At 42.9% G+C, this 17215-nt stretch overlaps 3 protein-coding genes across 7 annotated transcripts; 1 reads left to right on the forward strand and 2 right to left on the reverse strand.

Annotated features, from left to right (window-relative positions):
* On the reverse strand, window positions 107-3453 carry LOC110430205. Of its 5 annotated transcripts, none has more exons than XM_021447420.1 (4): window positions 3219-3451; window positions 2611-3128; window positions 632-906; window positions 107-529 (listed from the first exon to the last, which is right to left on the reverse strand). In XM_021447420.1, exons 2-4 carry the CDS (start codon window positions 3055-3057, stop codon window positions 361-363), a joined length of 891 nt encoding a protein of 296 aa, XP_021303095.1. In that variant the 5' UTR covers window positions 3058-3128; window positions 3219-3451; the 3' UTR covers window positions 107-360. The 5 variants fall into 5 exon arrangements, with proteins under 5 accessions (XP_021303095.1, XP_021303093.1, XP_021303096.1 ...); XM_021447418.1 differs by having other exon boundaries at window positions 632-924; XM_021447421.1 differs by having other exon boundaries at window positions 632-903; window positions 2611-3453.
* LOC8068690 (probable histone H2A.5) lies at window positions 7995-8816 on the forward strand. The gene has a single exon (XM_002439115.2). It carries the CDS (start codon window positions 8100-8102, stop codon window positions 8571-8573), a length of 474 nt encoding a protein of 157 aa, XP_002439160.1. The 5' UTR covers window positions 7995-8099; the 3' UTR covers window positions 8574-8816.
* On the reverse strand, window positions 9479-13317 carry LOC8068691 (soluble inorganic pyrophosphatase 4). Its single transcript, XM_002440427.2, has 8 exons — window positions 13057-13317; window positions 11304-11442; window positions 11184-11212; window positions 10876-10941; window positions 10669-10776; window positions 10228-10414; window positions 9929-10010; window positions 9479-9809 (listed from the first exon to the last, which is right to left on the reverse strand). The coding sequence occupies exons 2-8, from the start codon at window positions 11431-11433 to the stop codon at window positions 9767-9769; spliced, it is 645 nt and encodes a 214-aa protein (XP_002440472.1). The 5' UTR covers window positions 11434-11442; window positions 13057-13317; the 3' UTR covers window positions 9479-9766.

The following is a 17215-nucleotide window of genomic DNA, read 5'->3' on the forward strand; positions in this document are numbered from 1 at the left end:
CTGTTTTGATGAGCCTTGATTCAGACACTAAACTGCCAGGCCAGACGTGATATTATGTAATCAACTAGTATGCGAGTATTCATAACCAAATACAGCTCTACAAATACAACCAACAAATCATGGTTAATATTAGGCAACAACTGCAAAGCCATGGATTGAAGATAGATATGTCTGCCGTCCAAAACATACAGAACAGAGTCTGTCCAAAAATTATTTCTCCAAATCACCAGGCCAAGCTCTCAAACACCTCTAACGCAGCACAACGCACACGACAACACCACAAACAGCATGCTGGATTTATTTATATACATCCATCATATTTACAGAACTGAGGGTGCATCTGCAGAAACCGGGCGCCTCTCAGGAAGCTTCAGCGATCGAGAAATGCATTTTAGCAACAGACTCGCGCAGAAAGCTGCTTCCACATTTGGCTTCCTGACTGCCCATGCTGTAATCCATGATCCCAGCCTCATGTTTGCTCAGATCGTCTACTGAAGACTGGCCACCAGTGGTGCTAACACCTTTCAACCTAACAAGTTCAATGTGTGTAAATCAATCAACAGAATATCACATGCAGATGCACTAACAGAGACAAAATAGCTGTAAAAATACGCCAGTAAACAAAACATACCCAAGATCAGAAACCTGCGGTGCAGATGGATTCTGGGTAGAACTCTGTTGGTTCTTCTTTGACTTCCCCTTCTGTTTCTTCTTCTGTTTGTTCTTCTCCTTCTTGCGGTGTTTTGACCGGCGCTGATAGCTGTTAGTCACTGAATGGCATACCGATGTCACCGGGGGGTCATACACATCAGGAGCCCATTTGACATGGCGATTTTCTGTTGGTGATGCTATTCCATTCTTTTCACGGCCTCCTTTCATAGCAGGGATGAGCTTTAAAGTTGGCTGCTGACACATTGAAGAGGGCTGTCAATAATTTTCTGTTAGGCAACATAAATGACCAGAGGCCTTAATGCCTCGTCACTTATCAAACAAAGCTCCAGAGAGCAAATAGTGAATGTCCAACACATCAAGGAGCATAAACCAGTTGGTTCACATCAATGAAAAAGGAAGCGTAAATTGTTTTTGCTGCCAAATTGCCAGGTACTGTCCAGCATGCATGGATAGCAAATCAATATTCAACACGAAAGCATACTAATACACTTTAAGCGGTAAATACAGTTTTGCAGTACCGTTACATAAACAAGCAGATCAATAGATTTCGTACACACATGTATTTATCGCCTGGCTTGTTATACCTTCCTTCAGTTACCAATTACAAGATTATATTCAAAACAATAAGAAATGGTAATAACATTCACTAGGAATGCCAGGTGACAAGCAACTTGAAACAATTAGAAACTCCGATTTTTCTTAAAGAAAAAGGCAATCAATAATCAATAAAGAAAAAAGATGCATTGGGAGGCTCTGGCACGGCATAGCTGCCACTTGCTAATATGGCCAGCTGCTGGCCCTACATATCTTCAACTCCTCCAAACACACAGTTAACCAATAATAAAACCATGTATCTTTAAATTAGTTCAAAGTATCATTGCATTCAGAAAGGATGCTGTTAATTTTGTACGAGCATGAATGAATCATGGCTACAGACTAGGAAGCAATCATATATCAAATTTGATTACTTAAAGCAGCTAGCTAACACTATAAAACTTTTGTTGGAATCCAGCCTGTTGTCAGATTCGGGAAGTCAGATCATATAATGGTCACAACCAAAAGGTCCCATTCAACTACACGACTTAGCAATAGAATTTCACTGAAAAAATTGTGAATGTCCAAAATGTCAAGGACAATAAGCCCGGTTGGTTCACGTGAATGAAAAAGGCGCTATTAGCTGTTTATGTGCCGCCAAATTGCCAACTTTGTCCAGCATGCATGGATAGCAGATCAGTAAAGAGGCATACCAGGACACTTTAACCGACAATACAGTTTCATAGTACCGTTACATAAACAAGCAGATCAATAGATTTAGTTCACACGTGCATTCATCACCGTGCATGTTAAACATTTCTTCGGTTACCAGTTACAAGAGTGGTGCAAACGAAAACGGATGAGCCTTCAGTTCACATGCAAGCTTCCCAATTATAACCAAAGCAAGAAGAACCAATGAATTACACTTGCACAAGGAATGCCAGGTGACGTACAACTTGAAACAATTACAATTTAGCTCCCTTTTTTTTAAAAAAAAAAGTCAATAAGAAAGAAACGCAAATATGGCGAGATTATCTTGAGCTTTAGCCACCAAACACTCAGTTAACGCAGAATAAAACCAAGATGTCTTTAAATTAGTTCAGATTATTATTGCATTTCAAAAGGTGGTTGCTAATTTTGTATGCGCATAAGTGAATCATGGCAACAAACTGGGAAGCCAGCATAAACAAAATTTGATTACTTAAGGCTGCTAGTGAACACTAAAAACCCTAGTTGGAATCCAGTTATCCAGTCTGTTGTGAAGGTTCCCTAACTTTGATCATATGGTCACAACCAAGATATGTCATTCAAGTACACAGAGCAGGTACGACTTGGTAATAGAACTTAAGTACAATAGCAATCGTTTCGGACAAATGGTAAAACAATTTAACATGAGGTACTCACAGGTAAGGACACAGAGCGCTCGTAAGCAGGAGCAGCCTTGAGCCCATCATCTGCATAGCAGCATGAACCATCCTCCTGCTTAGCCTGACCAGATGTAGGTGGGAACGTCGCGCACTTCTGGAGGCCTTTCTTCACTTCCAAGCTGATCGAATTGGAGAAACCCGTACATATCTGAGCCTCCAACGGAGCAGTGCTGCCCGCTGCGGCTTCACAAGGTTTATCAGCGGAATCACAGGGAAGCGGAATACTAGCGTGGGCTGGAGAGTTATCAGCAGATGTCACCACTGGCACACCTTCAGGGCCAGCACTGCCCCCCGCGGCTCCACAAGTTTCAGGAAACGAGCCACAGCGCTTCTCTGGCAGAAGCGGGATACCAGCGCTGGATGGAGAGTTGCCGCCAGATGTGACTACCGGCACTCCCTCGAGACCACAGGAACCACCGTCCATACAGTGACTAGCTTAGCAGCCTTGGCGAGAGGGGGGAGAGGCATCCGCTGACGCCGCCGCCGAGCCTGGGACTGCCCCGCCGTCGCTACCGATGAATCTCCGCAAAACGCGCGAGAGAGAGAGCTGCGGGAAATGGAGGGGCTGAAAAAAGTAGATCTCACCGGACGCCGAAGCTCCTGGATCCACGCGCTGCGGCTCCTCCTCCCTCCCCGCGCGCGTAGCCGGCGACGGAGAAGAAGCCCGGCGGCCAGGAACGACGGAGGGAGGCGGGGCGAGACGGCGCGGGAGGCAGGGCGGGAGGGGCGGAGCGGAGGAGGCGGAGTTCGTGGTGCGCCGCGGGATCCCGGTCTCCCCAGAGGGATGGGCTAAGGGAAAGAAGAAAATGGGGGTGCTATAGATATTTCAACCTTCTTATTATCAACCTGTTTTTATGGGTATGGAGGAAGTATGGCTTAGCTGGAGCAATGAAAATGTTAGATGATGTTTGGATTGTTGAAAAGAGACAATAGAAATAAGGCCTTGTTTAGTTCAACCACAAATCAAAAACGTTTCAAAATTTTCCATCACATTGAATCTTGCGGCACATGCATGAAGCATAAAAATAGACAAAAACAAAACTAATTATACAGTTTGCCTGTAAATCGTAAGATAGATCTTTTAAGCCTAGTTAGTCTATAATTGGACAATAATTATCAAATAAAAATAAAAGTGCTACAGTGTCCCGAACCAAAAAAAATTAAAAACTAAGCAAGGTCTAAGAAATAAGGAAAGGTCATGACCCTTGTTTGTATATTTGGAATGGGATAATAACCACGTATAGGATAGGGATAAGATGAGCTTATATCTCATCGGTCCGTATCAAATCGGAGAGGTGGGTTATGGCGGGGAAACAATCGACGAAGAGCCACACCTGTGAGCGCAGAGGGAGCTGGTTCTACGACAAGATCGACCATGCATGTACCATTCGCAAGACCATAGTGTAGAGCAGTGGCGAAGCTACATTACAGCTTGTGGGTGCAAACGCACCCCACAAAAAAATTAAAAAAACACTATTAAATTTATTTTTCACCGTGGTTGTTGCTTATATTTTTACATCTACAAGAGAAGCGCACCACCCTTTAAATTGCTCTAGCTTCACCACTAGTGCAGAGCCAGTGGTCCACTCATGGGTCTAGAACCACCGGTCCCCACAATAAGATGGCGGGTTAGCAAAGCTCTAGCTCTACTTCACCACAAACAAGCCTCCTAACCAATACTAGTTGCTATGATCTATAAGGTCAATTTCACTCAAACAAGCAATCTAACAACTACTACAATAGAGAGCTCTAGAGAGCCAATTATAACTAGTTACAACTAAGTTACTCTACTAGCTACTCAAGCAAGCAATCAAGCACTGCACAAGTATACTAGGAAAGAACTAAGCAAGTGAAGGAGTGCTATACTGAACCAAGCAAGTGACAACTAAGAATACCAACAAGACACCAAGATTTATCCCCGTGGTTCGGTTGCTTGCCGGCAACCTACGCCCAAATTGTGGTGAGTCCAAACTAAGTGGTTCATGCGCTGATTAGCATCACATGTCAAGCCCACCATACAGGCACCACAATAACCACTAGATAGGCACTACTAAAGCCATGATTTCACTATAGTTGTCTTTTATGAATATCCCACGTGGAATAGGCACAAGAACCCCACACAATTGATCGATTAGAGCAAGAAACAATCACTACCCTTTGCTCAACAATCCTCCAATCACCGACGGCTAGGTGACGATAATTACCAAGAGTAACAAAGAGCACCACCAGCTCGACTTGCACATCTAGTGCCACAAGATGCAAGAACACTAAGCAATGCACTAGAGGCTCTCAATCTCACTCCAAATATGATCTGAAGTGATGCAAGAGATTGGATTGTGTTCTTTTACTCTCAAGATATTTTCTCAATTGAAAGGGGGTCCAAGAGTAGCCCTGGCGAGCCACAAGGGGTGCCTTGGTTGAAGTGGGTTATGGAGTCCTTAATTAGAATCGTTAATTAATTGTTGCCGCAAAAAAGATTGATGGGAGGAACCCTCCCAAGCACCATAAAAAATCTCTATTTTTTGTAAGTTCTACATAGCATCATACATCAACAATGCACAAGTAGACGATTTTTATATATCAAACTAGCTATAGCAAAGATAGGACATCACTGTAGCTAATGACTTGCAAGTGGTTATTAATTTTCAGCCTTAGAAATACTTCCTCTGTCCTAGTATATAAGACGTAATCACCTTTAATTCGAAGACCAAGAACATATTTAATTCTCTCTCACAACACTAGTACTATTGTATTAATGTTGAGAGAGGAAATGTCTTATATTATGTGACATGAACAAAAAAATGGTTACACCTTATATATTAGGACATAAGGAGTATATCATTAGACAGTGACGGAGCTGGAATATTTTTTTAGGTGTGAGGAGTTTATAAAGATCAAACATATATCAACTATGCACGAACACACTAGAAGAAGAAAGATAATCTAATTACAATCTAAAATATAAAATACCTTTCATTACATATTTGCTCCGTGCCATTTTTTGATGTTGATTCCTAGTATAATTGTACTCAAACGTTAGACTCATACGGGGTGTTTAGTTTCCCTTTTATCCAAAAAAAATTCTAGGTTTTGGTCCATTATTTTGAGCTAAAACACTATGCAAATTATTTAAGAAAAAGATGACTATTTTCTATTTTGGATTTTTGCTACAAGAGGTTATAAAAAAGAAAATGCCTAGGAGCCTGTGCCCACCTCCACCGGCACCAGAAAAATATAGTATTTTGAAATTTTAACATTTTGTATTTTATTGTTCCAAAATATTTGGTATTTAGTATTTTGTATTTCATGGCAACTAAACACACCCAGTCGACTGTTGTACCATATTTTGTGTTTTGTATTTCATGGCAACTAAACACACCCAAAAGTAGGGCCGTATTTAGTTTTGGAAGAAAAAAATTTCGTGACACTGTAGCATTTTCGTTTGTTTGTGGTAATTATTATCCAACCATGGACTAACTAGGCTTAAAAGATTCGTCTCGTAAATTCCGACCAAACTATGCAATTAGTTTTTATTTTTGTTTATATTTAATACTCCATGCATATGTCTAAAGATTCGATGTGACAGGTAATTTTGAAAACTTTTAGGTTTTGGGGTGGAACTAGAAGTAAGGCCCTGTTTAGTTCCCCACCCAAAGAATTTTCATCCATCTCATCGAATCTTTGGACACATGCATGAAACATTAAATGTAGATAAAAATAAACTAATTACATAGTTTAGTTGAAAATCACGAGACGAATCTTTTAAGCCTAGTTAGTCCATGATCAGCTTTAAGTGATACAGTAACCCACATGTGCTAATAACAGATTGATTATGCTTAATAGATTTGTCTTGTAGTTTCCAGACGAGTTATGTAATTTATTTTTTTATTAGTTTCTAAAATTCTTTCCGACATCTTTCCGATACATCCAATATAACACATAAAAATTATTCATCTCCAATGTAAACACGACCTAAACAACTTCTAGACTATTGTGCTGGCGCCGAGTCAGTGCCTCACCAGTCTAGTTATCATGCTGGCACGAGGCTTTATTTACATCTAAAAAGTTTTTGAATAATGATAGAGTAACTAGGCTTAAAATATTCGTCTCGTGATTTATAGACAAACTATATAATTAGATTTTGTTTTCATCTATATTTATTGCTCTATATATGTGCCGTAAGATTTGATGTGATAGAGAATCTTGATTTTTTTTTGTTTTTAAGGTAAGGTCTTGTTTAGTTTTTAAAATTTTACAAAAAATTTTAGATTCTCCATCACATCGAATCTTATAGCACATGTATAGAGCATTAAATATAAATAAAAGCAATAACTAATTGCACAGTTTAGCTGTAATTTGCAAGACGAATCTTTTGAGCCTAGTTAATCCATGATTGAATATTTTTGTTCAATACAAATAAAAGTGCTATAGTGTCCATTTTGCAAAATGTTTTGTAAGAGCATCTCCAAGAGATTAGCTAAATCATTTTCTAAAGGTAAATTTAGCTTTTGTTGAAGGAAAAATGTTTCCAACAGACTCTGTAAACGACTCTTACCTCACTAGCCATCTTTTACAGAGTCTGTTGGAGTACTCTAATAATTTCTTGTCAAATCTATTTTAGAGAATAACTAAATCAATAAATTTGGCTTATGTTTTTGGCTAATCTCTTTCTGATGCTCTAAGAGCACTCATAATGCAGACTCTATTATAGAGTCTAAAGTTATTTATTACCTCGAACAATGTTGACTTAGAGTCTAAATAAGACTTGGAGTCTTATTTTTCTACCTATTTCTTTAATAAATATGCTGCCACATCAGCAAAATACCATAAATAATATATAATTAATTGTCTTGGACTATGTGATAGAGGCACCGTGAGTGCCCTAACTAAACCAGACAAGGCCTGAGTTGCGGGCTCGCCGTTTGCCGCCAACCGACCCACCCAACAGATCACCCAAACACATACTGTCGCCTCGTTTAGTTCACACTCAAAACCAAAAAATTTTCAAAATTCTCTGTCACATCGAATCTTGTGGTACATGCATGAAACATTAAATATAGACGAAAACAAAAATTAATTACACAATTTAGCTGTAAATCACGAGACGATTCTTTTGATTCTAGTTAGTTTATGATTGGATAATATTTGTCACAAACAAACGAAAATGCTACAGTACCGGAAACTTTTCACTTTTCGAAACTGTGAATCTCTAGCTCCTGATTGGCCTGCTGCCCCCTCCCACGGATCGCGTCCTCAAAGATGAATCCCGGTCGTCGCCTTCCCCGCAAATCCAACAGCGCTCAGCCCACGTCACGCGGATCGGCTCCCCACCCCATCCCCGCCGCTATAAAAGTCGTGCCGAAACCACTCCAAAATCCAAAAAAAATCCCCCGCTTCCTCCCAAACCCAAATTACCACTCCCTCCAAATCCTCATTTCCCTCCACGAGCACCCTCGACTCGACTCCATGGACGGCGGCGGCGCGAAGGCGAAGAAGGCGGCGGCGGGGCGGAAGCTGGGCGGCGGAGGGCCGAAGAAGAAGCCGGTGTCGCGGTCCGTCAAGGCCGGGCTGCAGTTCCCGGTGGGCCGCATCGGGCGGTACCTGAAGAAGGGTCGGTACGCGCAGCGCGTGGGCACGGGCGCGCCCGTCTACCTCGCCGCCGTCCTCGAGTACCTCGCCGCCGAGGTCCTTGAGCTGGCGGGCAACGCGGCGCGCGACAACAAGAAGAACCGCATCATCCCGCGCCACGTCCTCCTCGCCATCCGCAACGACGAGGAGCTCGGCAAGCTGCTGGCGGGCGTCACCATCGCCCACGGCGGCGTGCTCCCCAACATCAACTCCGTCCTCCTCCCCAAGAAGGCCGCCGAGAAGGCTGAGAAGGCCGCCTCCGCTACCAAGTCGCCCAAGAAGGCCGCCGCCGCCAAGTCGCCCAAGAAGTAGTGGTGCCCGTCTCGTCTCGTCTCTTCTCGTCTCGTCGGATTCTCATCTCAGCTTGGCTGAGTGGGTGGTCGTGGATGCCTTTTGCTGTTCTTGCGTGTTTGTGTGTATGTAGTGATGCGTCGCCTCATGTGTCGTGTGCCTCGATCGATCTAAGTCTAGGTGGTTTGTTATGGGATCTCAGTGTTATCTAAGATTTAATGAGAACAAGAGGAAGTGCCTTGCTTTCTTTGATGGTTTGCATTCATCTGTCTCTGGATTGCATCCATTAATTTGTGAATCTATTTTTTTTCCCCAAATTTTGTCTTTGATTCCAAATTGGCTCCATCCTATCATGGTTTGTTGTCTCTGATTCCAAACTGGCTCCGTCCTATCATGGTTTGCATTCATCTGTGATTTGCAGCATGACCAAACGAAATGGTGATGGATAAGTGAATGGGTTTCAAAACAGTGGTTGAGTACATTTCAGACGGAATTGGTAGGTTGGCAAGTACATTTAGATATGAAATTCATGCTGTTTTATTTTAAAATTTGATGTCTGCCGTATTTGCGTGGCTGAAATGGGAGTCGAACATTGAATCCGAGTTTGAAGTGGATGTCCATTTCCTGACAATTTTTGTAGTTCAACAAGTGGATTTGTAGTAAATTCAGATTGGTGTGCTTGTGTCCAGTTGATTTAAGTTGAGGGTTCAAATATGCAACCGATTCGCTGGTGGTGCAATTGTGAACAGATTTCAACCAATTGTTCCAACAGACTGTAGAATGAACAAGACTAATTCTGTGGCAATAACCTGCTCATGATTTCATCACAAAGTGTTCAAGCCCTCATCACAAACAAAAACTTTCACGCCTTTGCAGGTCTGTACAGAGGTACATTGCCACCGTATTTCAAATGATAGATACAAGAGAACACATTCAATCACTATATCATAAAAAGCGAATGAATATTACCATGACAATGAAGTACGTACAACATGTCAAACATATATTGGCACTGAGGCCAGAAAAGAATATTTAGCCAACCTTGTGTTACTAGCTTCAGCTACTACCGACTCCCCAGGGGATTTCGGTTTTTTGATTTAGGGTTCACTACTAGTAGTATACACGACACATACAAAATAACAATACTCGTTCCATGTGGTAAACGGTCTCCCAATTTTTCGTCAACATCCTTCACCTTCCCGGCCACCAGCAGCCTATCTCCTCAGGCCCTCAACAATGTAGGTAGCATACAGATCCCTGTGTAAGAACATCACATTGCTGGGTGGTTAGTTTCAAAGTTGAAACGAGTACATGTCTTAAAACAATCACTGCTACGTTGATGATCAGAACTGAAGAGTTGCAATCAGTCAACTTACATAGAGTGCTGTATGACTTCATAAGCTTCAGTTGCAGGCAGAAAGTCGTTCACAGCAACCTCCTTGTTCTCATTCTTCTTGTCTGATGAATGTCCGGGTTAAAGAAAAAATTCAATCTAACAAGAGGCAGACATTGTAACATTTTGCATCGTCTAAAGATAGTTAAAACATGACAAGTATTTTTTTTTCCCTTCAAAAATTGGCAGAGGCTGTGATGTTCAGGTCAAGTTTGGGGAATTTTGCAAAGTAGTTTCTTGTAGACAAGTTAGAGGAAGTACTAATGAATCATAAAAGGATACAGTCTTCAAAGAAGCGCCTGATTTCAGCCAAGCGGTGAGGTGGGAGGTCCTTGATATCATTGTAGTGCTTGTACTCAGGATCATCAGCACACACTGCAATGATCTTGTCGTCTGCCTCTCCTTGATCAATCATGGGCATAACGCCGATGGCCTTTGCACGTAGGAAACAGCCTGGGATAACTGGCTCCTGCAAGTATGGAAGTAACGGTTTACATACATACTCTCAACTATAGCAGAAATGGAAAATGACTGTCTCCTGCATGCATGGAAGTAACAGTTTATTTATAGACATGTTCTCAACCATACCCAGAAAAGGAAAAATGATAAGATATGAAAATTAGCTCAACTTATACCTAAGACTGCTCAGACCATTACTGATATACCATTTTGTGATTCATATAATGATATGAAAAAACAAGAAAATGGAAAAAAGAAGCATACCTGCATTATAACCAGTACATCCAAAGGATCACTGTCTTCACAAAGTGTGCGTGGAATGAATCCATAGTTGTGAGGGTAAACAACTGATGAATACAGCACACGGTCCACCTGCACGTGCGCACACATTGAAATGGAAAATAGGAAATATTAGAACTAACAAGAAATATAGCTTCGCAACAAGACTGGGGGTAAACAGCATTGCTTTACCTTGATCAATCCAGTTTTCTTGTCAAGTTCATACTTAACCTTGCTGCCCCTGGGAATCTCAATGACCTGGCATAGGAGTAGGAGTCACTTCTACTTTCTTAAACATCTGATCATGCATCAGAAAGTGCCAAGTGGCACAGGAACATGCATGACAGTTCATAGGTTTCTAGGCATTGATTAGAATTTTTTTTCTACAAGAAAAGAAAATGCACTATGCTATTAACATAAACATATCGCAAGAATTATACAATGATCTCAAGTAACAAGAAGACAGGTCAATCAGTTGAAGCATGATAGGGTGGCCTTACACAGTTGAATATGGTTGGAGCGCCAGGACCTGCATGAATTGAAGATGAAGAACATAAGTTCTCAATGCAAATAGCAGAAATCAATAGCTGGCCAAATGTCAAGACGAGTGAGTACAATACCTATCTCCAGATCATGCCAAGGGTGGGCAGCAACAGATCTCCTGGACATGGTTGACAGTATCCTTTCGTTCAAGGCAGGAACCTTTTGGAACGAGCCAGTCTCCTTCACGGCTTCCACAGCGGGCGCCATCAAGACAACCTGCCAAGGATTACAATACAAGATCTCCGGTTAAGTTGATTTGATTTGGTCTTCCAGGAGAAGGAAGAGTAAAACATTGTACACTCATGACAGAGTCCAAATTGACCGAGTGTGGTAACAGGGTCCATGCTGAAGACATGGTCCAACACTGACTACACTCAGAAGCTTTGATCTGTGTTCCTTTGTTATAAATATCCCAAACGAAAACAACATTGTTAGGCTACCTAATAGGAGGGGGGGTCACAGCCTTCACGAATCAGGAGCGACCATGCAACCAATGGATGAAGGCAATGTTTTTGAGAAAGAAGGCAGAACAAAATAAGATTACTGGATTTCCAGGTTACTTTTGTCAACATGGATGCCAATATCTACCTTGTCTGATTCAATTAATAAATAAATACAATAAAGTGCATAAGCAGACAAGTCATCATGCCCACCAGTCTTGTAACGGCTTAGATATTATGCAATATATAACCCTAGTTTTTTCTTTCATTTGCATATTAATTATCGCATGAGCACGCGGGACGTATGATCCAAAAAAAAAACATTGATCATTCACCAACCAACTGATAGCAAACTGAAAAGCATGATGGGAGCTAACAAGGGAGTCTGCAATGCATGCAGCACCATGAACGTGATGTATGGCTCGGCAGCACATAGAAACAGAGCCAATATACATGATGCGATAACAGTACTAGACTACTAGCGACAGAACCAACGAATGAGCTGTGAAGTAGCGCCCGCGGCCATGGTAAATTGCCTGGCGTGTACTCACAGTCTATTAATACGCAGGAGCAGAGAGATGCCAAGCGTTGGCAACTTCCGTATTGCAGAGGACTAATTGTGACTATTGCAGTTCCAGAGGAGGACTAATGGTGTCTATTGCAGAGAGGACTAGTAGTCGCGTGTTTGGAGATGGTCAAGTTGAGATCCGTATATGGCGCGGAAAAATTGCGGCAACTAAAAGTAAAAATCAAATCAAGGGAGGGAGGGATTAGTACGCTTATTATGGTATGGTATGGTATGGTATGAATGCAGAGAGGAAAATTGGTGGCAGGGCAGGCTGGCAGCCGTTAACAGGTTTGAATCGCGCTCGCACGCGTATTGTTGACATGGCGTTGGGCGTCAGGACACGGCAAGTAATCAGAGCAGTAAAGCGTGGTTGATGCACAGGCACGCGATCTGAATGACTTTTGCTCTGTCATGTTTTTATTCTTCTTCTTCTTTTTTTTTGAAGGTGAGAGATGCAAGAACAAGAAGGTGGTTTGAGTTTCTGAGCATCAAATTGGCTGACAACGTAGGAAGTGAAACCCTCGCGGCTGCTGGCGGATGGATGGATGGATGAATGAAGGAACTAAAATGAAGAACAGCCACCCCGCTGTTGTGAGGCGGAAGCAACGGGCGTGCGGAGACAGAGCATCCCATCCCGAGTTCCAGTTCCCAGGGAAGCGGAAGCGGGAGGCGAGAGCCTAATCGGAGAGGCGAAGCGGAACGGCACGGGGGATCGACCTACGACGCAGCACAGCAGCAGCAAGCTGCTCGGTGGCGGGACGGGGCGGAACTGAACTGAACTGAACTGAACTGAAGGAGGAGGGAGGAAGACGTTGTACGCACCTGGGTCGGCGGCGGCGGCGGCTTAGATCCAAATCTGGGGAGAGGGAGGAGGCGGCGACGGGGGAAACCCTAGAAGGCAAGGCACGGGAGGCAGGCGACGGAGTCGGGGATGGGATGGAGTGGGCGGAGCCGCGCGGTGTGGTTTTAAAGCGGCGGAGCAGAGGACGGAGGGAGGCGCGGCGGACGAGGACCGACAGAGAGAGAGAGGGAGATGTGGTGGAATGGAAGCACAAGCAGAAGTACTTCCCGCTTCCTGGGTGGGTTCGGTGGGACCCTCCCTCCCCTCGCTTTTCCGCGTTTAAAGGCAGCCACGCTTGCTTGCAATTAATTTCAATTTTTTTTTTTAAAAAAACTACGTACTAGTAGCAGAAGCAGCTGTCTCTGTTCAGGCAGTCAAGTGGGTGGGGGAGGTGGAACACGCCCCCCCCCCCAACACCCCTCGGTGTTTCCCCTTAATTACATGCGTGCCCCTGGCCCTCGAATGTGCAAGTGCAGTAGCATTTTGTTTTGAAGCTGGTCGGAAGCCGAGGTTGTTTCTGCGATTTTTCAGCGACCCGGACCCGGACTCCGGTGGCGGCCGGCGGAAGGGAGACGCGCGCGCGCGCGTTCGTTCTCCACTTCTCCGACTCGCTTCCCCCTCCACGTGGCGCACGCTACCGAGCGGCTGGTGGAGAGGGGTCCGCTCTTCAGATCCTGGGGGCGTGGTGCGTTGTTGGATGCCATCAGGCATCATCAGCCCATCACACGACACGGGGGTGGTGGGCCGGTGTCGGTGCTTGTGTCTGTGTGTGTTTTTTTTCCTCTTCATTTTTTCTAATAAAATGAATTAAATAACAACTTATTAAAAATTGCTGCCTCCGCGCAGGAGGAATATGCAAGGAGGCCGGGTGGAATCGGAATCGGATTCGAAGGTGCCTTGGTGCCTCGGTGTGGATTGGATGCTTCAATTCATTCATGCTTGGCTGGCGTACAAGCGACGCGACGCCTGCCCCTGCCCCATCCGTCGGCGGCGGCACTGCACCACCACCACCACCACCAGCAGCTGCAGCTAGCTGCGGCGCAACCGAACAGTGATGAGTTTTCTGTGCACCAAATATTTGTTCCTCCTTTTTTTCAATTATTTGTTATTCCCGTGGATTATTATTATTATATTATGATAGCCACAATAAAAAAAAAAAGCATCCGGAAGGCGGAGCGGGGATGTGGCGTTGGCGCGTCAACAAAACAAGAGGAACGGCGCAGCTGCAGCGGCGGGCGGCGGCGACGGGCGACCAATAGCAGCAGTTTAATTGCAAGCAACCCAAGGGCAAGGGGTGGTGGTGGAGGACTGGTGGTGTCGGTCGCATCCCCGCACGTCGGTGGACGGTGGTGGTGCAGGGCAATGCAACGGCAACGGCAACAGGAGGCGCGCGCGGTCGTAGCCGGTGGAGGCGCGACCAGGAGCTGCGTGGTGTGCCTCACCTTTCACCGTGGTCATGACAGGGCCAGCGCCAACCACGACCGCCTCCAATTCCTGCATTTGTTTAGTTCCGATTTTTTTTATTTTGACTACTGTAGTGTTTTCTTTTTTATTTAGTAATTAGTATTTAAATTATGGTCTAACTAGATTTAAAAGCAGATCTATCTTGTTATTTACAGTATTTATATTTAGTGTTTCATGTATGTGTCGCAAGATCAATGTGACGAGAAATTTTAAAAACTTTTTAAATTTTAGGTGGAAGTAAACAAGGCATATTGCTTCTATAATGAGCGAGTCACCGTGTGTGCAAAGTGTAAACGCACGCACAAGGAATAGCTAGGATGAAGGATCCGTGGACAAACGCAGGTGCGACTGCGACCACGGCCATGCACGAGATCACAGATTGGTAGGATCAACGGATTAGAGAGGCTCTCTGTACTTGTGTAAATTAGAGAGGCATATACTACATGGTCTTGTTTAGTTCCAAAAATTTTTGCAAAATCAACACTGTAGCACTTTCGTTTGTATTTTATAAATATTGTCCAATTATGAATTAATTAGACTCAAAAGATTCGTCTCGTCAATTTCGATCAAACTGTGTAATTAGTTTTTATTTTCATCTATATTTAATACTTCATGCATGCGTCTAAAGATTCGATGTGACGAGAAATCTGAAAAATTTTGCAAAAGTTTTTGGGAACTAAACAAGGCCGAGCAGATGCTTCCTTCAGTGCTCGTAGATTTTACCTTCCGCACACACGACCAATTGTGCTACTAATATTTATTTTTTTGTTTTTGTTTTTGTGCAGCTACTACTGCGAGGCCACGGCGAATGGGGACCTCTTCCCTTTCCCTGCGTGGCTGGCACGCGTCTCAGTCTCCCTTCCCCAGCCACTCACGTTGACCTCGGATTGGCACTACGGTTAAAACTTACTTAATTACTCCTAGTTGTCTAAAGTTTGTTCTTAGGCCTGATTTAGTTCTTAAAAAATAAACTTATGTATGGACCACTAAATATTAAAAAAAAACAAAAACTAACTATACTGTTTGTCTGTAATCTACGATATGAATCTTTTAAGCCTAGTTAATCTATGATTAGACCAATATTTTCTTAAACGGTAAACAGTCGGTCACTAATGTTTGGTTGCTAGCCACATTCTACCACAACTAACTTTAGGCAAGTGTGGCAAGCCACAAAAAGTGTGGCTAGCAAATTGGACCACACTTTGTCATGCCTAAAGGAATCTTGCCACACTTTTTAACTCTATGACATGTGGAGCCCAAAAGAATCATGCCTAAGCTTAGTTGTGAACCAAACACTTGCCAACTCGGTCAAACTTGCCTAAGGTAAAGTGTGGCAAATTGTGGCTAGCAACCAAAAGAGTCATTGTTCGGGCTAAACAGTCCACTAATCGAGCTAAATGGTCAATTAAACGGACTAAACGGATGATTAAATGGGAACGGTGTACCACTGTGTAGAGTTTACACAACGTTTAAACGGTCTAAACGGCCATTAGGTAAACAATGGATTAGACAAGAATTACCAAATACAAACGAAACGCTACAGTAGCTAAAGTCAAAAAAAAAATTGTGAACTAAACAAAGGCTTAGGCCGACCAAATATACGCCACGGGTTGTAGTACTATGATTCGTAAAGAAAAAAATATATCAACTACACTCCAACTAACACCTAGTTTATGCTCCATGTACCGAATAGTATTTTTGTATAACTTTTAACAACTACTAGTAAAAAGCAATTAATGCTGAGTGATTCAAGTGGGCATGCCAACATTTCACATGAGGAGACGTTGAGTAAAAAGAAAAGAAAAATCATCACATAAATTTATTAGTACGACTACAAAGCTAAATGTGTGCAAGGACACGTGTCTTGATTTGATACTTGATAGGTATCCACCCTATCAAGACAATCCTCACCGTTTTCTTTTTCCTCACAAAAAAATACGTACGCCCATGTCAGCGTCCAAAGAAGATCTCGTCTCCTCTAAACTGAAGTCAATCGTCATAGCATATGCCAGCAATATCCCACGGCATCTTCTATTCTTCTTCCGATCCATTGCCTGGTCAGTCGGTTAAATTAGTGATGGCATCAAAACACGGCAAAGACAATTAACACAACAGCTGGTTGAGGAAAAAAAAAAAGTCTTCGACTCCCTCGACATGCGGCTCGATCTAGCTCCTAGTAGCAGTCACGTACGTACAACGACTACACGCTACTAGTAGTGGAGTACTACGTGCACACCAATACTACAATCTAAGGGTACGAACAGTATCTTATTGTTTTGGCTCTTTACGTGTTATTTAATTTGTTTTCTCACAAGTCAAGCCTTGTTAGTTTCATTTTTTAGATGCTGTAGCATTTTTTATTTGGTAATTATTATTTAATCATGGACTAACTAGGTTTACAAGATTTATCTCGTGATTTACAGATAAACTGTACAATTAGTTTTTATTTTTTTTCTATATTTAATACTTTGTACATGTGCCGTAAGATTTGATACGACGGGAAATCTTTAAAAGTTTTTGGCTTTAGGGGTGAACTAAACAAGTCCGTTCCAGGGGAGGGGTGGGGTAGGGTCCTAGGACACAATATCTTGTTTAATTTGTTTACTGCTAGTAACTGCTAATACTTCCGTCCTATAATAAAAAAACAACTTATGTTTTCTTATAAGTTAAAATCAA

The sequence above is a fragment of the Sorghum bicolor genome, chromosome 9 (assembly GCF_000003195.3).
Source record: "Sorghum bicolor cultivar BTx623 chromosome 9, Sorghum_bicolor_NCBIv3, whole genome shotgun sequence".
Classification (NCBI taxonomy): Eukaryota; Viridiplantae; Streptophyta; class Magnoliopsida; order Poales; family Poaceae; genus Sorghum; species Sorghum bicolor.